Here is a 25,825-nt window from a genome sequence, read left to right on the forward strand (position 1 = left end):
CGTTTTTTGTACATCGTTGTCGTGTAAACGTACCCTTAAAGACCACAGGAGTCTCGAGACGCATTTTTAACCGTTGAAGTTCTTTTTTATTTTTTTTTTTTTTTACCTGACACAGTCTAAAAAACGCAGCGTTCCTGAGCGAGACGTTTTAAAAAAAACAAACATACATGAAGTAAGGATTATGACAGAACGCAGGTGTCTCGAGAAGCGTTTTAACAGTTAAAGTTTTTATTTTACCTGACACGACGTCTAAAAAACGCGGTGCTCCTGTGCGAGACGCGTTTTAACAAATGAAGTTCTTTTTTTTCTTTTCTTTTTTTTTTTTTTTTTTTTTTTTGTCCTGACACGTCTAAAAAAACGCGGCGCTCCTGTGCTGATGCTAAAAAAAAGCAGCGCCAGATGAACGCAGTACTCTCAAGACGTGTTTTAACAAGTGAAGTTCTTTTTTTTTCTTTTCTTTTTTTTTTTTTCTGACACGTCTAAAAAACGCGGCGCTCCTGTGCTGATGCTAAAAAAAAGCAGCGCCAGATGAACGCAGTACTCTCAAGACGTGTTTTAACAAATTAAGTTCTTTTTTTTTTCTTTTCTTTTTTTTTTTTTCTGACACGTCTAAAAAACGCGGCGCTCATGCGCGAGACGCTAAAAAAAAAAAAAGCAGCGCGAGATGAACGCAGTAGTCTCTAGACGCGTTTTAACCGATGAAGTTCTTTTTTCCTCCTGACACGACGTCTAAAAAACGCGGCGCTCCTGTGCGAGACTCTAAAAAAAGCAGCGCGAGATTAACACAGTAGTCTCTAAACGAGTTTTAACCAATGAAGTTCTTTTTTTTAACCCTGACATGACGTCTAAAAAACGCTCCTGCGCGAGACGCGGCCCAGCGATCAAAGACGTCCATCTAGCGCATATTAACACAGAAAAACACTCCACGAGTGTCTTTGTTTACTTTGCGTGCCTCTCTGGGATTCTGCAAACAAATGAGAGGCGTACGTGTGTTGGCTTACATCCCACACAGACCAATCCCTTCAACTGAACGCATCACTCAGGTAGAGGTGAGGCTATAAATAGCTGCTTCCAAACCCCTCCGTCACACTGTACCTACATCAGGTGAGAGAACAAACCTTGTTAACCACAGTAAAAGCTTTAATCCGATTCGCACCATGTCAGCAATCAGGAATACTCTGGGTTCTAGGAGTTTCTCCAGCTCAAGTTTATCTAGCAGCTTGGGGCAGAGGGGCAACATGTTCGGGGCCATTTCCCCAGCCACTATAGGGAACTTGGCCAGCAACATACGCCCATACATACATGTTAACAGCAGCAATTTTCCCCAAGCGGATGATAAGGAGACCATGAAGGGTCTGAATGATCGTCTGGCTGGGTATCTGTCAAAAGTGCGACTTCTGGAGGAGTCCAACACTCAACTGGAGGAGCAAATCAAGGAGGCTTTGATGAGAAAAGAAGCAGAGAGCGGCAGAGACTGGAGCTCATACGAGAAGACCATTGCAGATCTGAGAGATCAGGTGAGCAAATAAAAGTTCTAGTTATTGTATTCATTCATTCTTTTTATTTTATCATACTGTACACATCTATCTATCCAAGGTTATTAGTATAATTTCTCAAAACAATTGTGGAAAATTATATTTGATGTACTGAGACAATCAATGCAACAAGATCAGTGTCTTTGAAATTCTACCCCTCAGATCCAGGAAGTGACCATGGACAATGCCCGACTCTTTCTACAGATGGACAATGCTCGTCTGGCTGCGGACGATTTCAAAGTCAAGTGAGACAAACATTTATTTAGTCATTACCTGATGAAACATCTTAAAATTAATTGAAAGTAAGAAATTAATTGTGCTGGTCAAAAATGAGCTGCAGTACAGTTTTGCTGTTCATCAAGTAAAAATGATACTGCTGTACAGTACACCCTGTCGTTTTTCATGTAAATGTGTGTTACCCCTCCGGGCAGGTTTGAGTCGGAGCAAGCCATGCGACAAGGGGTGGAGCAGGATCTGGCACGTCTGCGCAAAATGCTGGATGACACTTACATGGGCCGTATGCAACTGGAGAGCCAGATCGAGTCTATGAGGGAAGAACTGGCCTTCCTTAAGAAGAGCCATGATGAGGTGCACTCCTTAAATACACTAATTAACACCTGAAACCTGCATGTACCGTCTGTACTCATGTAGGTGGTTTGTTTGAGGTTTTTTGTTGTGCTACCACAAACAGCCCTCTTGACACAAGTAGTACTTAAAGGCTAAGTTCACCCAAAAATAACAGTACTGTCATTGTTTGCTCACCCTCATGTTGTTCCACACCCATATTACTTTTTTCCCCTTTGTAAAACATAAAAGGAGATGCTTGGCAGAATGTTGTCTCAGTCACCATTCACTTTTATTGCTTCATTTTCCCATGCAATGAAAGTGAATGGCATTGCAACATAGACAAACTGAATTCGGTCTCTCTACACTCTCAAACTACTTAAATCTTATAAACGTATTATTTTTATACTTGCAATCAATTACTATATGTAAATACACTTATATTGTACCTTTGTTTATCATTTAATAATGTCACGCTTCATGGAGCAAGTAGTTAATTATTTAGATTTTAAATGCACAGGCTTGTACCTTTGTCCTTATCTCTGATTTTTAAATTACTTTTTAGGTTTGTAATGTTGTGATTCACCCCGGGTGCATTGGTTTGGTTCAAGGCTTTGATCACCTTATTGAATAATTTTTTTTAAATCCATTACGAAAAATTTTTACGATCATTGTTGCACTGTGTCTGAGTTTCTGCCAATAGCCCCACCCTCCCCACTTGGTTTTCTTTGCCCTAGGGCAGGCGTTATAGCCCCTTTCCTGTTGTTATTATAGTCCATATAACTAAGCCACATCTCATTTTATTTCATAGGATGTCGCCAACCTGAAAAACCAGATCAATGAAAACCAAGTCAATGTGCAAATGGACACTAAAAACAGTTCAGACCTCAATGACACCATTAGCAACATCCGCATGCAGTACGAGCGAGCTGCGCAGAAGAGTCGCGAGGAAACTGAAGCCTGGTATCAGAACAAGGTCAGTGGAAATAAGGGTATACAACTTCATATTTTCCATCCCTTTGTTGCTTCCCTTGGTTTTTCCTTTGCCTTTTTCCACTTATAGTGTGCACAAAAGTATACTCTCTATTAGATGTGTTAAACTATTGATTAGATTTGTAAGAAAAACTAGCATAAAAATAATCTAGCCTTAAAATAGATGTAATTTTAAACCTTTTTTCTTCACATTTTGTGTGCAACCCGGTTATTGTTTGATTTTTCCCCCATTACAAAATTTTTTACATTTCTTAAAATTGTAGTATCATTTGTTCCCTTTCTACAGCATGGTGTGAAGAAAAGTAAATAATCTCAACATGTTCTTTCAAAATCAAATGTATATTTTTCTTTAACTTATGGGAAATATAAGTTTGTAAATAACTACAGACCAACATTTTTGTCCAAAACTAGCTAGTCCTACTAGGGGTGGGTAAAAATATAGATTTTCCGATGCATCGCGATCTTCATTTGAATGATCTCGATATAGATTCTTAAATCCCAAAATCAATCTTTTACACTATGCGCAACCCTCCACTACAATGAGAGGAAATAACTAGTATTTGCAACCAAATTTCGTGCCATGCGACTAAAATGTAAATATTTGGCCAGTGGCTGGTAAATGTTTAGATTTCACTCACCTTACCCCTGGAGTCGTGAGTTCAAATCCAGGGCGGGCTGAGTGACTCCAGCCAGGTCTCCTAAGCAACCAAATTGGCCCGGTTGCTAGGGAGGGTAGAGTCACATGGGGTAACCTCCTCATGGTCGCTGTAATGTGTTTCTCGCTCTCAGTGGGGGCGCGTGGTGAGTTGTGCATGGATGCCGCGGAGAATAGCGTGAAGCCTCCACACGCGCTATGTCTCCGTGGTAACGCGCTCAACAAGCCACGTGATAAGATGTACAGATTGACGGTCTCAGACGCGGAGGCAACTGAGATATGTCCTCCGCCACCCGGATTGAGGCGAGTCACTACGCCACCACGAGGACTTAGAGCGCATTGGGAATTGGGCATTTCAAATTGGGGAGAAAAAAAAAAGAAAGAAATAGATTTCACTCACCTGTGAATGATTTGTGTAGTATAGCAGCGAGATCCTTTACAAACGCTCTGTACATAAATGCCGGTTTTGTTAAAGAGACAGTACTGGTTTTAGCACGTGTTCAACAAATCAATGTAAAAACTTTTAAATAGTACAAATTATGCAATTGAACAATATACATGCAACAAAAAATAAAATATGAAATATAATATCTTATTTATTGATTGAAAACATGCATTTGTTCATTTTTAAAAAGCCAAAATGTGACCAAAATGATGAAAATGAATAAAATATAATTAGTAAAATTAATATTTTGCACCTATAGTTAGAGGGTCCCCTGTATAATTAACAACATTAGCTGGGAAAGAATTTCTTTCATATGTAAGCAAAAGGGATATTATAACTGAAAACTGAAATGTGACCCATATTAATCGATATCAAATCGAATCGGAATTAAATCAGGAAATCTGTATACCCAGCCCTAATCCTTACTGAGTAAAAGCTTAATGAAGGCTAAATCTGCAACCCTCTAACCCTGTTTGATTTGTTTTTGTTTTTTTATTTGTTTGATTTTTTACTTATACATTTTATTTAACGTTTATTGCTAGAAAATAACAAATTCACACAAATCAGGTTTTTAAATTGTATATAGACATTCCAGCATTTTGCTAACAGGGTTAAACGTAAATAAATGTAAAATAAACAGTTCATATAATATTTAGTTTGACCTCCTGAACGTTTTTACATTTTTAAAGAGTTCCATTTTGTAACCAACTCATGAATTGTGCCTTTTATTAAGAAGAAATTTGTGCATGATTTTATGATACCACTAAATTATCATGGAATCTGAATATCTTATTCGTCTTTATCCAGTTTGACAACATCACAGCTGAAGTGACTCAGAACACAGAAGCTCTGCAAGCAGGGAAAACAGAGCTGAATGAACTGCGCAGACAGAAACAGTCTCTAGATATCGACCTGCAGGCTCTATACAACATGGTACAGTACACAAACCACACACATTATCTGCTTGATCAGAGTCATTTGCACATAGTCAGCACTTTCACCTGTCAGACAGGTAAACAGGTGCACCACTCCAGTGGTTATTAAATTTGACAAGGCACAGAATGTTCCACACCTCTGTCCTTGCATGCATATAATCTGAATTTACGCATTATGCCTGTGCACCCAAGTGTTTTCACCATGGGAAAACAGAAGCTGTTAGGCCTTTGTTTAGGCCTGTTTTTATTCTGAAACTTATATTCTGGCTCTAATAGAGCTTGTTCAGTTTGTAGGCCTAAAACCCGGAAGAGAATTTGCATTTGCATAAATAAAATAAGGTGTGTAGTTAATATTACTTTGAAGAAACTTTGACATTTTGTTCTACAACATAAATTACCCCTCAAACATGTATTTTGAAGCTAATTTTTTTCAAAAAGCTTGAAGAAAGGACGCAAGCTTATGTGTTTAATGAATCAGACAACCATTTAGATTGTCGAAAGAGTAATCCAAAGAGTTTACCTCGATTCTGATTTGCTGTCTCCACAGTTTTAGATACTTACTGTATAATTTAGCAATTTCTTTAAATATTTTTTTTTATTTTATTTTTTATTTTTTGCAGATAAACATGCTTTGCAATGCCACACTTCATTCCAGCCAACAATAAAACATGAACACATTTTAGTAAAAAAAAAAAAAAAAACGTGCTGTTTACAAAAATCTGAGATTTATTCCTATGATATGTTCTAAAAAAGCTTGTCTGCGCAAGCTTAGCATAGGGTCAATTGCTTGTTCTGTTTGGTGCCTTTCAGATTAGATCCCTTGAAGAGACACTGCGTGACACGGAAGCACGTTATGGGCAAGAGGTCAGTGGACACAACGCTCAAATCATGCAGCTGGAGGGAGAGCTGGGACAGGTGCGCGCTCAGGTGGAGCGTCAGGGGGCCGAATATCAGGCCCTGCTCAACCTCAAGATGAAACTGGAGGCGGAGATCTCCACCTATCACCAGCTCCTGGAAGGTGTTGGTGAGGACAAGGGAGACAGTAACAGGTAAGATGAGGGAGAGATGATGAATTTGTTGCAGAGCCATGAAGTGAAAAATAGTGATACAAAAAACTGGATGGGAAACCTCCCAATGCATATAAAACCTTCTAACCATGTGCATGGATTACCTTCCATTTAGACTGAAGCAAAAGCCTAAAAAAGCCCTTATATACCAAAGAATCAAAGGTACTGATTAGGCCTGAATGATGTATCAAATATTCACAATATTATTTACAATATTAATATAAAATTAAGTAACATCTTAAACATCACAATCATTTTAATGTGCTTTTTATATGGCCAATTAGCTTCCTAAAGACCGCGTTATTAAATTAGTCTTGCTATCCTTCCCTTTCTCAGACTTGTGAGTGTGAGAGCGTTAAGACAAAGAAAGCAACAAAACGTTGTTAGCTGGCAAGGTCGTTTGATTGCTGTGAATCAGTTCAAACTATTTCAATTAATTAATTATTCAAAAACCGTTACTCAAAAATGTTCACAGAGGTTTTGCTTTTTATTACTATTCTTATGTTGGTGCATATACCGTAAATAAAAGAGATTAAACATAATTTGATGATTAAATCTCATCAAATATCACACAATATGATACATTTCTTCCTTGTGTTCATTTAGTGAAAAACTGTCTGGGAAAACATTCCTTTATTATTTTGGTAACACTATACAATATTTAACATTAACATAAACATTATTCAGTGCATTAGGAATCTTAAACTACACTCAAAAATATTTTAGTCTGTTTTTAAGATTTACACATTTAAATTTCATAACAAATGTCCATCAATTTTATCAATTATATCTTAAAGATATTTTATATTTAAAAATGTAATTGTTAATTTTCAGTTCGTGTTAGTTCACAATGCATTGACTAATGTCAACAACTTTTTTATGTATTAATGTAGAAATCAACATTAAACAAGATTAATAAATGCTGTAAAGATATTTCTCGCTGTTAGTTCATGTTAACCAATGTAGTTAACTTTATTATTATTATTATTTTTTATAAATTATTATTTATTTTATTATTTATTATTATAGCTGTTTGGTTGAAATGATGGTTCCTTTGCTATTTCAGAGTAAATACATAAATATCAATATATATATATATATATCCTGTATATTGAATATTATCAAAAGGTAAACATACTGAGATACAATTCTACTTTTGAAAACTGTACAATTTGGTCACTGATTGCAACACCTTGGCATTTCACAGTGAAATTGTGGCGTTTCCACTGCATTTTCTCTTGTGAGCTGCCCACACAAACCTATGCGCAAAGCACATCTTTCCATGGTGAAGCCACTCTATAGTAACAGATATACAGCACAAACTCTCCTCCCTGCAGACCTGTAAGAAACATGTCCCAGCAAGCATCTGTTCTTTTAAAACAACAGACATCCCCTTTAACAGATGTATACCACACTTTTTCCCCTCTCATGTTTTCTCTTCCCTCCCACAGAGTGGAATTTTCATTAGAGCAAGCGTTGTACACAGGTGAGTGGGGTGATGTGTGAACTGACAAACACGCTTGCCTTCGTATTAATCACCACTCACTGCTCAAAGATCTAACAAATATGTGTATGTAGTACTGCTTGGATTCTTACTGACCAAATCAACAGATCATTCACAACATGCTTAATATTTGAATGTGTCTTTCCATGCTAATATACACAGCTGTGCTAAGTGTTAACATGGTGCATCAAAGGCTTGTTTGCTTGTGATGTTTTTAGAAAAATTACTAACACTCACCAAAAGAATACATTGCTATCTGCACATAAAATAAACCTTTTTAAAATGCTTTAAGTAATTACTATGGAAGCTGGTGTTGTGCCGATTTTTGACTCCCTGTTATGGTTTTGTTTAGGGGTTGGTGTAGCGGTGGGCTCTAGGCACAGGGACCAATGACACTCTGCTATGGTTAGGGGCAGGGGTGGGCTTTAGGGATAGGGACCAATCAGGTAGCGGGAGAACGAATCTGGCGGGAAGTCAGATTCCGGCACAACAACAGATACCGCCTTGGAATTTAAACAAGATAATTCTGACTTTTTCTCACAATTGCAAGTTTATATCTGGCAATTCTTAAATAAAAACTCAAAATTTTAGAAACTTTTAGAAAATTTTATCTCGCAGTTGAGTTTTTATCTTGCAGTTTTGACTTTATATATTGGAATTGCGGCTTTACATCTCTATTAAAGATAGAAACATCCCAATTGTGAGATATGAAGTAAGAATTACCTTATTTTTTTTTAACCATGGCAAGATTAGGGCACCATAGATTTCAGATGTTAGAGCTATCTGTTAGCATTCCCATTCATCTCAATGACGAGAATGTCGAAAAAACCTAAATATCAAAAAAATATGTTTGCTCTCCTCACCATTTTGGGGTTTACGGAGTCTAGGGTCGTTAAAAACCTATTTCAGTGCTATCTGTCAGGTAGTTGAGACATTTTATGTGGTAAAAATAATAATAATAACCTTTAGTGAGTCAGTATAAACTGACTAACCTTCAGCTTCTGTTTTTTCTCTAGCGCCTCCTTCCAAAGCTCTTAAAAAAGCTGTCATCATGAGCCAGGAAATAGTGGACGGAGAGGTGGTCTCCCAGAATGAAATTGAGCTGAATCCTACTGATCATGACAAACAGGATGGTTATGGGGAAGAGGAGGATGACGAGGCACCTGCTGAGCAGGAGAGGGAGGAAGCTGCTCAGGATGCCATAGAGCAGAACGAATAACTTTCTGCAGCTACGCCCTACATTTCAACTCATATTATTACTGCCTCAGGGATTCTGAAACTTGCTTTTCTTCACTTCCTTATTCCTGACAATGTTTTCTTTATAAAAATAATGACCACCTTATCGCTTTCCTGTGCTATATTAAAAACTTTATGAGCAACATTTTCTGGTCCGTGTTCTTGTTTAAAAATGTACACGAAGTACAATCGTATATTGTGGTAACATTTAGCTTAGTAGCCATGGCAGGGCGGAGGGCGGTGCCGGGTCGTGTTTCCACACACCTGGCCCTTAATTAGGCTGATGAAGCCCAAGAGGGATAAAGGCGACCGGAGACGGCAGACAACAGAGAGAGAGTTACTGGCAGCTGCCCGACACCTGTGTGTGTTAGTCTTTTGGTTCAGTTTACACACATTTTGGTGTGCAGAATCACGACCCGGCCCAGCCCTACGCCCTGCCACATTGGTATTATTAAATAAAGCCATTATGAGCCATGAAATGGCCAACATAGAAGCCCATTTCTGCCACATTGGAAAAAAATTCTTACGATTATGAGAAGTCATATTTATGAGATAGAAAGTCATAATTATGAGATAATCAGTGACAAAGAGACAATTATGAGCAAGTCAATTATGAGACAAAAATCATAATTATGAGACTTTCTATCTCATAACTAATAATTTTGACGTATCTGAGCTAGTATAATTTTGACTTTATCTCATAATTATGACTTATGACTTTATCTCATAATTGACTTTTTTTTGTTTTTACCATAATTATGACTTATGTCAAATATTATTTAGTATCTCATACTCAATTTTCTTGTAATCTTAAAATGACATAGTATCTCATAATTGTGACATCATAAAAACTACTGAATATCTCATACTAATAACTTTAATAAATCAGTCTCATAATTATGACATTTTATGTCATAAATATTTAATATCTCATACTCATGACTTAATTTTCTTGTAATGAAAATGTAAATGTATCTCATAATTGTGACTTTATAAAGCACAATATTTTATTCCATGTGGTGAAACGGGCTTCCATAAATGGCAGAAACAGCAATATAATACAAGACGACAATGAACAAAATTAACTGGAATAAATCATTCAAATTATGATTACATATGTTATAGTAGTATGTAACAAAATTAAAGAGATAGTTCACCCAATGAAAATGTAAATTCTGTTCATTCGCATCTTTTTACTATACCAGTGTTCATTTATAGAAATTGTATAACTAAGCAACCTCACAATAAGCCTTAATTTACAGTAAAAAAAAATACCTCCAACCACATGCAGGCCTATAAAAATGGCATGCTTGGTTCTGAGAAAGGCACACTTGGCTCTACTAAAAGATCTTGCTGCGCGTGCTTTCAGGAGACAGTTTAACTTTAGAGAGCACAAAGAGAGATGGCAAATGGCTGTACAGGTGAATTTGTATGGAAACTCCTTATATGGAGATGGTTTGGGTGTGTTTTAAACAAATTATTAACTGAACACAAACTTCCTCATTTAAAATCAAGATTCATCAACAATAGAATAAGGGTAAGTACACATGTGCTTCTGCACCTGTAGTGAATTTGGCTGAAATTTTGCACGAGAACCTATTCTGCGCACATAACTATGTGACTTGTACGCAGTCATTGAATGAGTCCCAATGTGTGGCGAGATGAACAAAGAAAGACAGAGCAGCTGTTGTATAGAAGACGGGTTTATTTTATGATGTCAAATTTAGATGCATTTGGCGAAACAAAGAAGGCAAAAGAGGAAGGGAAAATATTGCATGACTAATGCCAATAAAACACTGTCAGACAACAGAGAGTCCTAAGCAATAAAACAAGACCATATCCAAAAAGGTTTATCCAACAAACTAATAATAACATTTATCAAATAAATGCAAAGAAGCAAGAATTTCAGATGGAGAACTGACAGTACTGGCTAGAGGTGGATGATGTCTACGGATGTCTCATCGGGGTCTTGTGGGTTCATGTGGTCAGATTGTGCAACATGTCCTTAACGAGAGAAGGTCTTGCCCCTAGACAGATCATGTGAGAGTTAGTTTCAAATTTCCCAGACCAAAACAATGCAATAAGTGGGTTAAAAATATCTCAAATGACTACTATCGAATGATTTAATGCAATTCATATTGAGTTCATATTGCACCCTTTTTGGAATAAGTCTCATGCTAAAGTTTATACAAAAGTGCAGTACATTTATGACTATCAAATTGTTTGTGTGATTTCAGAAAAACCAGGATATAATGTGTAAAGTTAAAAAATTGTGAAAACATCACTTACGAAATAGTTTTCATCTCTTTCTTCTCAGCGTCCGGGCGAGCTCGGTTCAGTACCTTGAGGAAGTCAGAGGTCTTGGACCTCATACGAGTGTGGATGTAGGCCTAACAGAGGAAAAATCACACCAGTGAGCAGGACAAGTAGGGATACACCAATAGCAATACCAAAAACCAATCCCATGCAGCGCATGTACAACGTTTGTTACATAAACGCTGCCATACAATGCAACACTGGCAGCAAAACACTAGTTTAGTTCACCCAAAAATGAAAATTCTCTCATCATTTCCTCACCCTCATGCCGTCCCAGATGTGTATAACTGTCTTTCTTCTGCTGAACACAAACAAAGATTTTTAGAAGAATATCTCAGCTCTGTAGGTCCATACAATGCAAGTGAATGGTGACCAGAACTTTGAAGGTCCAAAAAGCACATAAAGGCAGCATAAAAGTAATTCATCTGACTCCAGTGGTTTAATCCATGTCTTCAGAAGTGATATGATAGGTGTGGGTTAGAAACAGATCAATATTTAAGTCCTTTTTTACTAGAAATTCTTCTTTCTGCTCAGTAGGTGGTGATACGCGCAAAGAATGCGAATTGCCAAAAACAACAGAAGAATGTGAAAGTGGAGATTGATAGTAATAAAGGACTTAAATATTGATCTGTTTCTCACACACACCTATAATATCGCTTCAGAAGACAGGGATTTAAACACTGGAGTCATATGGATTACTTTTATGCTGCCTTTATGTGATTTTTGGACCTTCAAAGTTTTGGTCACCATGCACTTGCATTGTATGGACCTACAGATCTGGGATATTCTTCTAAACATCTTTGAGCTCAGCAGAAGATCTGGGATGGCATTAGAGTGATTAAATTATGTCAACAGAATTTAATTTTTGGGTGAACTATCCCTTTAAATAATGAACATGAATTCATTGCAAGAAACGACAGGACATTACCAGTACATACAAATTATTTAAAACGTTTTATCTTTGTTTACTAAACTAATTAAGCCAACTGATATTATTTAAAAACATTTTGTTATCTTTTCCTAATACACTGTTATAATTACTGCTGCACTACGTAACTACGTTAACTAAGTTCTTTTTGGTTGAAAATCAACAAATTGACATTATTGATTGAGTACATAAATAGTGTTCAAAAGAATGTCCTTACCTTTTTACCCGATTCACTATGGTAAGCCTATACAAATTATTTGGATTTTGCGCTCTCGGGTTGGATTTGGTGCGAAATCGCTGGCTCATGACGTACATCCTTGCGTCATTACGTCATGTCCGCACACACAGGAAAGAAGAACCGGCTGTCTCGTTCCCATGTTAACAGTAGATTGCAGTAATGCATTGTTTTAGTTTGCGAGTCACCATTAAAAAGAAGAAAGAAACTACAGTTCAGTTCAGTCACACTTACACTGTTCCGGACAGCATCGCAACAATCTGGATGGATGTTTATCTATTATCTGTTTGGCGAAGTTGTTTACCTGCTATAATGCTTGTATATGTTTTCTGATAGGGTTGTTGAAGCTAATATTGCTTGTCTTGTATGAATCAAACATTAATCATGTGTTAACCGATTGCGGTGTATCTAAATTGTCGGGGGAAGTTACTTTGACATGTTTATAGATATTTATGACTTCTGAAATTGACTTCTTGTAACTGTATTTAAGCATATTATTTTCATGTTTAATAAAGGATAATTTATCCCCATCATTATGAAATCCTCGTTTTATGTTTTGAGTTTACGGTGTTATTGTATGCATTGCATAGACATACTAATGTAGTATTACTGTTCACTTGCATTATTTGTTTCCCCTTTTTTCCCCAGTTTGGAATGCCCAATTCCCAATGTGCTTTCAAGTCCTCGGAGGACGAACCTCCGTGTCTGAGATCGTCAACCCACGCATCTTATCACGTGGCTTGTTGAGCGCGTTGCCACGGAGACATAGCGCGTGTGGAGGCTTCACGCCATCCACTGCGGCAACCACGCTCAACTCACCACGTGCCCCACCGAGAACGAACCACATTATAGCGATCACGAGGAGGTTACCCCATGTGACTCTACCCTCCCTAGCAACCGGGCCAATTTGGTTGCTTAGGAGACCTGGCACTCAGCACACCCTGGGATTCGAACTAACGATCTAGCGAACTCCAGGGGTGGTATCCAGCATCTTTACCACTACCCAGGCCTCCTGTTCACTTGCATTACTAACTGAGGCTGTACAATATAATATAAAAAAAAATTAAGTCTTCCCTTGAACTCATATCAGCCATATCACAAGTATCACCTCTTAAATTGATAAGTGTAGTACAATACAAACATTAATAGTAGATTAAACACTTGAAAAATTATATTAAAATATACTGGTAGTGATTGAGGTGATCGAGTCCCCTGTTCTCTATGTAAAAGTGCTTTGAGTGTAGTGTCAGAAAAGCGCTATATGTGTAAAATTCATTCATTCTAAAATATGTGAATAGTGTTGTTTATCTTCATCAAAGCAAGTAATATTTCAGTTTTAAATGTTTAATCGTATAACATAATATCAACATGAAAATAGCACATTATGACTCCGGCTCTGAATACCTCCAGCCATGGTCACACACAGGCAAAGCTCAAATCAAGAGATTCATTTGCTAAAAGAGCAGTGCCGAAACACGACTCACGTAAAGTGTTCCTCTGCAAATTGCTTGCAATTTTAAGTTTCAACCACAGATGTCGCTAGAGAGCACAGTTACGTAGTGCAGCTTTAATTAACATAGTGTACATCGTGTATTTAAAGAGTAAATAATGCAGCTAGACCTTAATGGATTGTTAAAAAATGGTATCTCTGCATCCTTTGTGAAAAGGGCCTGCATTCCTAAGATTACAAATTAACTCTATAGTGTTTTTCTTTCCAAAGCCAACAAAAACCCTATCATATCTGTTTCATCTGACCACACAAAGGCACAGATGACTAAATTCAAAGTATGCAAACTAAGAAACACACTTTAAAGCTTCTTGTTAATACAGGCAAACAGTCATTCAAATGTTGGCGTCAACTGGGCAAAGATGCGTTTGTGAGGAGGGTCTCACCTTGGAGCACTTTATGTGGTAGTGCAGATAGTCTCTGAAGGTGTGGATGAGGTTGATGGTGTTGTCTCTGGTGTTGGCATTGGTGTGTCGGGGGAACAGCACTGTTGGGAAATTATTTCATATCATTTTAGGATGGGACTTGTAATGTCTATGTTTGAAATATAATCTATAACTTTCTATTTCAGTTACTGCAACTCCACATTTCTTACTGCAGGGTATGGGGCCGTTCACACACTATGCGTTCTTGTAATCCATCCGTGCTATATTTGAATTGTTCTGGTGTTTTTTTGCCATTGCGCTGTCTCTCGCCGGTTTTAAAGGAATTGTTCATCAAAAAATGAAATTTCTCTCATTTACTCACCCTCATGCCATCCCAGATGTGTATGACTTTCTTTCTTCTGCAGAACACGTGAAGATTTTTAGAAGAATATTTCAGCTCTGTAGGTTCATACAATGCAAGTAAATGATGACCAAAACTTTGAAGCTTCAAAAAGCAAAGTAATCTATAAGACTCCAGTGGTTTAATCCATGTCTTCTAAAGCGATCTAATTGGTTTTGGGTGCAAACATACCAAATGGTTACTCCTTTTTCACTGTATATCTTGCCATTGCAGTCTCTAGGAAAGATCATGATTTCAAGCAGGATTACACTTCCTAGTGTTTGACGCATGCGCAGTGCTTGATGGCGCAAGGAAGTGTAATCGAGCTTAAAATCAAGATTTATAAAAAAGGAGTTATATTTTTGTCTGTTCTCTCCAAAAAACGATTGGATCACTTCAGAAGACATGGATAGAACATATGGAGTCTTATGGATTTTTAAGCTTCAAATTTCTTGTTACCATTCACTTGCATTGTATGGACCTAAACAGCTGAAATATTCTTCTAAACATCTTCATTTGTGTTCTGCAGAAGACAGTCAGTCATACACATCTGGGATGGCATGAGGGTGAGTAAATGATGAGAATGATAATTTATGGGTGAACTATCCCTTTAAGTCTTGCACCACAAACAGCATGTTTTTAAGACACGATGTCCAGTTAAAAGAAGTTCAACTGGAAAACAGGTGTTTTGCTTCATTTAGTTGCACTAAGTCTAGCCATTTTGAACGCAATAACACATCCTGTACGAACCACCACCACCAACTTCTACAGAATTATAATGACCAAATGAAAAACAGAACTAACGAACTAAAAAAAAAAGTCACCACAAACTTCTCAATTGCATAAAAACCTGAAGCAGAGCGCTGGTAAACTGTATATATATATATATAAAAAGGTGTGTCAGGTTTTTCTTTTTTTCATTAAGAAGTTTGTGTAGCTGCCATAAAGGGAAGCTGATGTTTGCTCTCTTAAATACAACACAAATACACAGTGCACCTGTAACAGCTAAGTACAACCCTTTGGGTTGTAGAGGCCAAAAGTAATGTAAAAGGCATCAGCAAACATCAAACAAAACTGACAAAAAGTCTACACTTAACTTTGTTCCAACCAGCGGTTGTGGCTAATAATAGTTCATTACAAATGGTCAAAACTTAAAGGAATAGTTCACCCAAAAATGAAAATTCTCTCATCTTTTATTCATTTCATTTTAGTATGTGTATGACTTTCTTTCTTCTGCTCAACACAAAGATTTTAAGAAGAATATCTCAGTTCTGTAGGTCCATACAATGCAAGTCAACAGGGTCCAAATCTTTGAAACTCAAAAAAGCACATAAAGGCAGCATAAAAGTAATCAACACGATTCCAGTGGTTTAATCCATGTCTTCAGAAAGGATATGATAGGCATGGAGGAGAAACAAATCAATATTTAAGTCAATTTGTACTAGAAATTCTACTCCCTGCCCAGTAGTTAAGAATGCTAATTGCCAAAAACAAAAGAAGAACTCTTAGGAGAAAAGAGCGCTTGGGAGGGCAGTTTGAAAGTGGAGATTTATAGTAAAAATTAAATATTGATCTGTTTCTCACCCACACTTATATCGCTTCTGAAGATATGGATTCAAGCACTGGAGTCTTATAGATTACTTCTATGCAGCCTTTATGTGTTTTTTGGAGCTTGAAATTTCAGTCACCATTTACTTGCATTGTATGGACCTACAGAGCTGAGATATGTTCTTCTAAAATTCTTCGTTTGTGTTCTGCAGAAGAAAGAATATCATACACATCTGGGATGGCATGAGGGTGAGTAAATAATGAAAGAATTTTCATTTTAGGGTGAACTATCCCTTTAAGATGCAATCTAAGAATTGCATTGAGACAAACAAGTTTTCTTTTGCCAAAATCCTACATTTCAGAGATTTAAAAGCCAAAAAACATTTAGTTAAAACCCAAACGTTTGGCATCATTAACCATCAATACTTTGAGACACAACATTTACAAACCAAAAGTTATGTATCCAATATTGTCTCCCACTGTTGCGTCAGTATCCTTCAGCTCCAGAGGAGGCTCTCTGTGACTAAACAGCACCTGAGGGGCCGTGTGACTGGCCCTCCGTCCCTCTTTAAACTCCTGCAGACACAGAACCATTCATAAATCCATAAGCCATAGCTGTCTGTTTCAGTGACAGACAAAATGTAATTGGAAACAAAGACAGCAGCTGTTCAGTGGTCGCTTCTGAAGAATGTGCTTCTGTCTATGTGCTGACATCTTGATGGCAGGTGATTATTTTGTTTTCCTGGACAAATTTTGTTTTCTTGGGCTGTGGTGGGGCGGTATGATGCATATTGTGCAACAGTAGAAATGTGTCAACTAGTAGACATTTTGCATTATTAAGGTAGATATGGTGGGGTTCAAAAGGCCACATTTTAAAAAATGGGATTACAAATTTAATTTAGACCTGTAAATAAAGTCGGGTTGTTAAAGTTTTGAAATAGAAACAATGCTATTAGAAGCCTTTATTTTGCACATATACAGTGAAATTATTATTTTTGTGCATATCCCAGCTACGCTGGGGTCAGAGTGCAGGGTCAGCCATGATATGGAGCACATAGGATCAAGGGCCTTGCTCAAGTGGCATCTTGGTATTGTTGGGGATTGAACCCCCAACCTTCTAGTCAGTAACACAGAGCATTTACCGCTGAGCCACCCCCCCATGATGTAAAATGAATAAAACATTAAGCTCAATTGACAGAGTTTGTGGCATAATGTTGATTACCACAAACAATTATTTCCAAAAAAAAAATAAAAAATAAAAAAAAAGTTTACAGTGAGGCACTTGCAATGGAAGTCAATGGGGCCAATTTTTGGGGGGCTTAAAGACAGAAATGTGAAGCTTATAATTTTATAAAAGCACTTACATTAATTCTTCTGTTGAAACTCGTATTATTTGAGCTGTAAATCGTTGTTTTTACAGACATTTTAGGGTTTAGGGTTCACAGCGTTACATCGTCATGCCATCAAAGTTGTAAAATTGGATTTAACTTTAAACAGAAACATTAAGAAACGATTTTTTCACACTAAAATCATGTTAACAAGCATACTGTTTACATCTTGTGGCTATACATTTGAAACAGTGAGTATTTTAACATTTACGAATTGGCCCCATTCACTTACATTGTAAGTGCCTCACTGTAACCTCGATTTTTGCATTTTTCAAAGAAAAGGAGGGCTTTTGCACTACTTCTAGGTCACTAATCAAATAACCAAAAGACCATGTTAACACCTTTGTACAAAAGACAGAAAAGTTGAAGATGACCTCTTCAGCTTAGGTTAGCTTAAATGACAGCTCTTACAGAGCATTTCATTCTGTAAATACAGACATGACAGCGTTACTTGACAGATGGTGGTTTAACCTTGTAATTTCAATGGAAACAATGACACAAAATCACTGAATTGCAAAACACCCACAGGGCTCATGCTTCAAAATTTTATCTATGAAGGAAATACAAAAATGGTCAGGAATGCTCTTTGAACATATTCTACAGGGAATGAGGTCGGATTGCAGTTTATCAGCGTTGTCAATCAACGAAACAAACCTGCATGAACACCTTCCCGATGATGACATCATCGTCATCCTTGAACACTGTGCTGAACACAACAGTCACTCTGTCTTTCTTTGCCTCGATATACCTGAAATCAATGAGCGAAATACAAAAGCAGGTTATGTGATGTTAAAACGGTGTTTGCAACACACTCGTGCTGATTAGAGCTGCAAAATCAAATCAATAAAAATCACTTTCCCTGTTGGACCGGTGCTGCTTCATCACTACATCTTAGGCTAGAAACATGCATTACGCAAGTACGTGTTTGGCGACTGGTTGAACATGCTTAATGTGCGTTCTTGCGTTACTGTGGCGGTAACAAACCTCGGTACTCAAGAGGGCGATAGAGTGCCCTTCAAAAGTCTGCGTCATTAAACTGGATGTGTTATTATTCAGGTAAGTTGCTATAAGTATACTGACTTTAACTTACTAGCTCAGCAATATTCTCTAAACGTGTTGCTCCACCATGACAGTTGTCGATTTGAAAGAGAAAACTCACTGTAGAAGAAGCACCGCTTTATGTTCCTTGATCATGTAAACGTGTTTTTATGTGTTACAATCTGACACATTTGGTGTTTTTTTCATAAAAAAATACAATAAAATAGATTAATCGATTATCAAAACAGATGTTAGTTGCATCCCTACTATTGAGAAAAAAATGTTAAGTCTGTAACTGATGATTGTTGAAGTTGCTCACATTGACTCATCGTCCCTATAATGCACAACAGCCCTCTTGTCTCCCTCACGACCTTCCTCCTGGAACTTGAAGTACTTCTCAAAGACGGAGGCAAAGCAGTTCCTCTTCAGAATGCCTGCCTGGTGGATCATCTCCTCTTTGTTGGGTGGAAGAGCATCCAGGTCAAAGAGCAGGGAAATATTGTACCCTTCAGAGAGGAACAAAAACAGTCAAATGTTGAAAAGTAAAATTCTTAAAGTAAAAATCACAATGGAAATGACAGTGGTATGATGACCTACCATCTTCTGGAGCCACAAGTAAATTGCCATAAACACGCTTCAGCAACTAAAATAAAAAAAGATACAAATAAAAATTGAGAGGACGAAAACTTCAATGTAAAATATTTTTAATTACCGTTTTTTTAAAGGTGTAGTGCTTAATTTCCGTATCACTTTGTGGCACCAAACGGCATTGCAAAAATAATAAGCAGGTTTTTCCTAATACTCTTCAAATCTGCTATTGGTCGATAACTCAAATAGTCCCGCCCCAAACTCGATGGTTAAGCCGATGTCCTGTAGTCCGCCATTGTAGTTTTGAATGTCTCACGCGTTGTTTTGAAGTACTCGCGCGCATGCCTATAGACTGAACATGTAATACGCATGCGCACGACGCCATCGTTTTCACAAATTCGCGTTTTTGTATGTTTACACGGAGACGATAACGGCATCGTTTTCAAAAACTTGCACTTTGAAACCTGCTTTCAAAAGTTTGCGTTTTCAGACCCAAAGCACCGTTGTCGTGTAAACAAACAGCCAAAACGCATAAAAAGTTTTCCGTTTTTAGTTGAAAACGTTGTCGTGTAAACGGCCCCTGAGTTGGACTGGTGGGGATGCTCAAACAAATAGAGCAATGTTTTGATAGCATCACAGTGTTTACACTTTGTTTTCATTTACAATCTCTGCATATGAAACGGTGACAGGAGAAAATTATACACTTCACCTTCAAAGGGAATAGTTCTCAGCTCTGTAGTTCCATTCAATGCAATTGAATGTGGTTCAAAACTTTGAAGCTCAAAAAAAAGCACAAAGGTAGCGATTTGGGGTGAGAACAGACCAAAATATAACTCACTTTCACTGTACATCTTGCCATAGCAGTCTCTAGGCACTACCGTGATTTCAAGCTTGATTACACTTCCTTGTGCTTGACAAATGCGCAGAGAGCTTGATGGCGCAAGGAAGTGTAATTAAGCTTGAAATCACGATAGTGCCTAGAGACTGCTATGGCAAGACGTACAGTGAAAGTGAGTTATATTTTGGTCTGTTCCAATTGGATCGCTTCAGAAGACATGGATTAAACCACTGGAGTCTTTTAGATTACTTTTATGCTGCCTTAATGTGCTTTTTGGAGCTTCAAAGTTTTGGTCACCATTCACTTGCATTGTATGGACATACAGAGCTGATATATTCTTCTAAAAATCTTTATTTATGGTAATACACATCTGGGATGGTATGAGGGTTATTAAATGATGAGAGACTTTTTACTTTTGGGTGAACTATCCCTTCAAATACCCTTTTGATTTCACTACTTCATTTTAAATTGTCCGGTAGTGTGACATTCCATGTAGTCTCTAAAATATGCAGTTATAAATGCTGCATAATTATTAAAAAAAAATTAGCAAAATGCTTTAAAAAATAGCCTAGGTTTTGATGGAGTGCAGCATGTCACACTGCAACACAACTTTCTAAAAAGTATGTCTTGTCAACTACCTGAGAATTAAATGACATGCACAGGCTCGTTTCATTCCTGGAATTTTAAGATTCCTTGTCAGCATTGTGTATTTGGTCTGCTGTCACCTGTGTTAGTCTGCATAGGCAAGATTCAACAAATAAAACAGCTCCTGGAGAAAGTTATCATTTTAATTCATTTTTTGTCAGGGAGATCAGTGTGGATGATATGAGCAAATAGGAAGTTGGAGGCCATTTCTGATTTGCACTGGTAATTCATTTGATTTGCAGTGGTAATCCTTGTAAGTCAACGGCTGAATGGGGTTGGAACATACTTTGAATATTCATTTGCATTGGCAAGGGGAAAGCCATAACCCCAACGCCCATTATAAGCTTGTCCTAAACTCACATTTAGTGACTTGGGGCATTGCAATAGCTTCAGTATGCATACCATGGCCTATACATACACTAGTGATGGGTATGAGTAATAGATTAGTCATATACTAATTTTGCACCAACTACTCAACTAGAAAAGTGAACTATACTTTCCCCCTTAATTTTTCATCTTAACCTTGCAATTACTACTGAATGCAACAGGTGGCACTGTACTATACAAAACCACATGTTTAGAACCATCATCATAATTAAGTGAGTGAATGATAGGCAGATGGTCATTCAGCTGATGCCAACACTAACTCTGAATTTGTTGAACACTTGTTTAGTTTTCTAAACAGCAACCCATGTTTCTTTTATTAAACATGTGACTTCCTCCATCCTAAGTGAATACCAGACACTTCCCGTTTCACAATGAAACCACAGAAGCCATTTAGTCCCCTACATGGCAATTAGATACGATCACCCTGAACTGAATCATCTAGAATGATCCCAGGAGAGAATTTAAGAGAAGTATGAAAGAATGACGTAAAAGAACAAAGGGGCTTTTCTGCAACTTTATTACATCAAAACTGTCATTAAGAAGACTGGACTGTAATGTTTATAAGTGGAAGCACAAACGAGAATTACAGTTTGCGCACTATAAATGTCACAAAAACCAGAATTTTGCAACTCACTAACCCAAATGCTCAGTAGTATTTCACACTGAAGATGTCCTTGTAAAAATGGCTAATTTAATGTGTCTGCTCTAAACTGAAAGTGTAAAGGGATGAATCTTACGTAAACTTGTCTAAGGGAAAAAAATAAGCAATTATATTTTCACAGGAGAAAATTATGGACTTATTTTTAGAACCCCTTCCCAAAATTATAATTACTGTAAAGCATCTGGGCTTTTACCTTATTCATTTTTTTGTTGTTGTTGATGGCATTTCCCATTATTCTAAATTGAGATTCGCATTAGATGAGTAAAGAAATACTGTGCCTGTTTTTGTTTTTTATTTAAATCAGCATAAAATAAATGCAAGTACAACAAATGCATAAATATCCACCTTACATTTTAACCTCTTCAACTCAGCATTTTTGGGCTACCGCCTGCCCAAACATATGTGCCCTCACATATGTGCTTGTCCATAGACATTCAGTCTAATTTTCAGTTCATGCAGCACCCCCATTGTTTTATTGAATATCTTGGCCTCTGAGTGGACTAGAAGCTCAATCTAAGTCTCATTAGAAAGCCCCTTTGCGATGATTTATAACATTGTATCATCAATAGTCGATAACATACATTTCCGATGATTTGTTTAGCATAAATTTCCTGCTGGAACGCATATTTTGTTCTGGACATCTAAGACATAACATTGGATTAGTCACACAAGCAAGCCCACAGACAAGTAAAAAATGGCTCATATTTTAGAAAACTGCCTAAGGTAAAAGTAGATATAAAGTTTTTAGCTATTTGGGGTTTACAGCAGCAGTGATTGGCGCATAAAAGAGACGTTCGTATTTGATGCCTTCAAAAATCATATTTCACTTTGTGATTCTTTTGAAATAATTTCAACTGTACAGTCGCATTTCTGAGAATGAGAGCTTTCATCTGATATATTATTGTCTATTTAAGTGTTCTTTGAAAGACTTTTCTATTCATATTAATATTTCTACCACATGACCTCTAGGTGGCTCTGATTTACAATGCAAATATTTTCAGGCCTTATTTTGTGATTTTATGTCAAATAAATGCAAAATTGATGGTTATCAATGAAAAGTTCAGATTCTAAGCTTTCAAACGATACCCCATATGCCTGACTTATTTATTCAGAGACATTTTAAGAGTAATGTCTTTCCCCAACATAGCACCGGATCCGCCAGCAGGTCCGCAGAGACCGCAGGTGCCCCAGACATGTGCTTGAGAGGTTTCGTGCTTTGTCATACCTCATTGGCTCCATGCTCCTGAAGCTCCTTGAAGAACTTCAGAGAAATGCTGACCATGACTTTGGTTTTGTCTCCATTGGGGTTTGAGATGTGGTAGAGCACACCATCAAAGTCTACATCAAAAACAACACCACATCTCGTGTCAGCTAGCATATTGCTTTAATATGTGCAAAATAAACATTACTGTTAATGTAACTTCCTTTCAAATGGATTTGAAAGCAGAAAAGTGGACATAGAAAAATATGAACAACTGTAACACTATCTGTATCACCTGGACCAACTGTTTGGTCAACTTATATATTGTTATAAGGTTAAAAAAAAGAAATATTAGAAGACTTATGCTTACCGCTGAGGTCATTAATATTTATAACTTACCTGCAAATGTAACGTCTACTGCTTCAGGCTTGTTCCTGAACAAAAAAAAGACAATAATGTTAAGATAATGTGGTCTGCTAACAGGAAAACATTGCTGCAAGGCTGGGCAGAGTGATAGGAAAATCAAAGTCCTTTCTATTTGCCTTGCACTTTAAATATGAGATAAGACTGAGGACAATCTCAGCTATCAAGATACTCAAATTATTTTGCAGACATGAATATATGAATGAATCAGAGGTAAAAAAGGAATATCTGTCATTATTTTCTCACCCTCATGTCGTTCCAAATCTGTATGCTGTTGTTGTTTTCCCACGGAACGCAAAATGAAATTTTTTGAAGAATATTTACGCAGCTCTTTTCAATACAATGGCAGTTTTTAATGACCATGTCTATCAAGCTCCAAAAATCCCCATAAAAGCACAATAAATGTAGTCCACACAACTTTATATTTATATTCCAAGTCTTTGACGCGATAGCATTATTTAACTCATTATTTACTAAAAATCATTATTCCTTTGCAGATAGGGACCGTGTATTCAGACTTTGAGTTTCCATTTTTGATTTGTACACAAGTGCAAATGAGAATTGAGAGCTTCACTGAAACTGACAACTTTCAGTAAATACCGACTTAAATTTAGGCATTTTCCTCACCAAAAGCTATAGTATGTCTTCAGAAGACTTGGAATATAGCACACAAATCAAACAAGCAATTTTTATGATATCTTTATGGTTTTTTTTTTTTTGTTTGTTTGTTTTTTTGAGCAAATTGACAGGGTCAATCACTATGAACTGTCTTTGTATAAAGAGCTGCCTGACAAAATACCGGATGGTTTTCGGAAGGACGATTAAGGTCAGTGAATGATGACAATATTTGAATTTTGGGTGCACTATTCCTTTAAATACAATTACGGGCGATTAATTAAAGCACAATAACCAAACCGCAAGCAAATCATAACTTATGTTCATATCGGTTGATGATATCCAGCGACTCTCAAGTGACAGCGCAAGGTGAAATACTCGAAAGAAAGTATTTGAAGTTTACTTAGTATCTGCGATGCTTTTCACATCATGCATAGACGGGCTTGAAAGGAGGACTGTTATATGCTTGCTCCTGTCTTGCAGCAACATGCATGCATTCGTCTAATTTGCATAGAAAGTATGCCTTCAGTCACCAAAGCTTTCTAGAGATCACGTCAATTATCAAAATTAACCACGAGCCTTGCGAATGTTTCAGTAATCAATAGAAACGTCGACCCCACGCATATAAATCATGTTTTTCTACGTAACCTGCCCAGCTGCCTAGTTAGACACACCCCATACAGGATGCCCATTTATTCGAACATGGACATTCAACAATATATCTGCCCGAACAGATGCAATCAAGCACTAATGAATGCATTTCATGTTATTATATCCATGCATAAGAAGACATGACTCTTTCAAAGCATGCATGCATTATACATGATATATTTTATATGAGTTTTCGCTCAAACAGGAAGATGATCTTACCCGTTGCTCGCACAGTCGAATTTGAGGGTTAGAGTCTCCTCTATGATCCGATTGTTGATTTCCAACAAAATCATGATGATTTAAAGAAATTATAAACGGAGATATAAAATAATAATAATAATAAAAAAGGATTAAATGCTGATTTTCCACAATTCTACTGAAGTCGTTTTGGTTTTCCTGCCCTTTGCCCGCTTCCGCATTGAATCGTAAGACCCAAGGGCTGTTCGTGTCAATGCCTGTTCCGGGGGCGGTCGGGAATTTGTAGTTGCCTAGTCATTTAATCAAAAATACTGCTTTTTGAGTTGGTTTTAGTTTTTGTAGTATTTACATTTTATTTAAAAAAAAATTATAATAATACATCATTTGTTCTTGGACTTCATCACATACAAGGTTGCCACACCTTTTGATCTGTTATGGAATATGGAAGACCATATACGCCACATTAAAAAAAAATAAAAAATTGTGCTTTGGTAATTAAAAAGTATGAGATACAAAGTCATAATTTTGAGATACAAAATCATATTACTATGATAAAAAGTTATGATATACTAAGTCAAAATTATGAGATGCCAGCCACGGCCCGTGCATTTTAAGTCTAGACCTGCAGTGCGACTCATGCCATTAAGAAAACACAGTTTCACAATGAATAAGACACCATATGCCTATTCTGCATTATGTGGCAGTCAACTAATAATACCAACTGACATTTTAAAAACACGTCCACAAACGAAAGCCGGAACCAAGGTGGTCTAATACCAAGAAAAATCTCTCTAATAATATTTGCGATTTAAATTTTGCTTGCAATAAATTTTGTTTCGTCAGGGTACACGATTACTCTTCAAAACTTGATCCGACACTGAATGCTCCAGCAGCATAATTTACAATTAGAAAACACCTGATGTTGCTACAACAATGCAAAAAGCACTTACCAATTTGCT

The 25,825-nt window shown here is 37.0% G+C and overlaps 2 protein-coding genes across 4 annotated transcripts; one reads left to right on the plus strand and one right to left on the minus strand.

The window, feature by feature from the left end:
- The first annotated feature begins 1,060 nt into the window (after window positions 1-1,060).
- On the plus strand, window positions 1,061-9,098 carry LOC127447625 (keratin, type I cytoskeletal 18-like). 2 transcript variants are annotated; one of them, XM_051709563.1, is made up of 8 exons: window positions 1,063-1,517; window positions 1,698-1,780; window positions 1,967-2,123; window positions 2,911-3,075; window positions 5,000-5,125; window positions 5,938-6,176; window positions 7,646-7,680; window positions 8,715-9,098. In XM_051709563.1, exons 1-8 carry the CDS (start codon window positions 1,158-1,160, stop codon window positions 8,915-8,917), a joined length of 1,368 nt encoding a protein of 455 aa, XP_051565523.1. In that variant the 5' UTR covers window positions 1,063-1,157; the 3' UTR covers window positions 8,918-9,098. The 2 variants fall into 2 exon arrangements, with proteins under 2 accessions (XP_051565524.1, XP_051565523.1); XM_051709564.1 differs by lacking the exon at window positions 7,646-7,680 and having other exon boundaries at window positions 1,061-1,517; window positions 8,715-8,876.
- A 1,523-nt stretch (window positions 9,099-10,621) lies between these two features.
- LOC127447632 (actin-related protein 2/3 complex subunit 2-B-like) lies at window positions 10,622-25,103 on the minus strand. 2 transcript variants are annotated; one of them, XR_007898401.1, is made up of 11 exons: window positions 24,888-25,103; window positions 23,379-23,413; window positions 23,004-23,116; window positions 19,257-19,302; window positions 18,979-19,165; window positions 18,276-18,369; window positions 16,683-16,809; window positions 14,307-14,407; window positions 12,396-12,540; window positions 11,224-11,324; window positions 10,622-10,961 (listed from the first exon to the last, which is right to left on the minus strand). XR_007898401.1 is itself a non-coding variant. In XM_051709573.1 (10 exons), the coding sequence occupies exons 1-10, from the start codon at window positions 24,959-24,961 to the stop codon at window positions 10,940-10,942; spliced, it is 900 nt and encodes a 299-aa protein (XP_051565533.1). In that variant the 5' UTR covers window positions 24,962-25,103; the 3' UTR covers window positions 10,622-10,939. The 2 variants fall into 2 exon arrangements, 1 of the variants encoding a protein (XP_051565533.1); XM_051709573.1 differs by lacking the exon at window positions 12,396-12,540.
- Window positions 25,104-25,825: the final 722 nt, after the last annotated feature.

Source organism: Myxocyprinus asiaticus, chromosome 10, assembly GCF_019703515.2.
Source record: "Myxocyprinus asiaticus isolate MX2 ecotype Aquarium Trade chromosome 10, UBuf_Myxa_2, whole genome shotgun sequence".
In the NCBI taxonomy this organism is placed as follows: Eukaryota; Metazoa; Chordata; class Actinopteri; order Cypriniformes; family Catostomidae; genus Myxocyprinus; species Myxocyprinus asiaticus.

What these genes read in the sequence shown, in the direction of transcription:
- LOC127447625 (XM_051709563.1), top strand. Translation starts at nt 1,158, where the DNA reads ATGTCAGCAATCAGGAATACTCTGGGTTCTAGGAGTTTCTCCAGCTCA. An exon ending in TTAAGAAGAGCCATGATGAG is followed by an intron (nt 2,124 to 2,910) that starts GTGCACTCCTTA and finishes TTTATTTCATAG; the next exon opens with GATGTCGCCAACCTGAAAAA. An exon ending in GACAAGGGAGACAGTAACAG is followed by an intron (nt 6,177 to 7,645) that starts GTAAGATGAGGG and finishes TCCCTCCCACAG; the next exon opens with AGTGGAATTTTCATTAGAGC.
- LOC127447632 (XM_051709573.1), bottom strand. Translation starts at nt 24,961, where the DNA reads ATGATTTTGTTGGAAATCAACAATCGGATCATAGAGGAGACTCTAACC. An exon ending in TATAGGGACGATGAGTCAAT is followed by an intron (nt 18,370 to 18,978) that starts GTGAGCAACTTC and finishes CATTGATTTCAG; the next exon opens with GTATATCGAGGCAAAGAAAG. An exon ending in AAAGAGATGAAAACTATTTC is followed by an intron (nt 10,962 to 11,223) that starts GTAAGTGATGTT and finishes TGATCTGTCTAG; the next exon opens with GGGCAAGACCTTCTCTCGTT.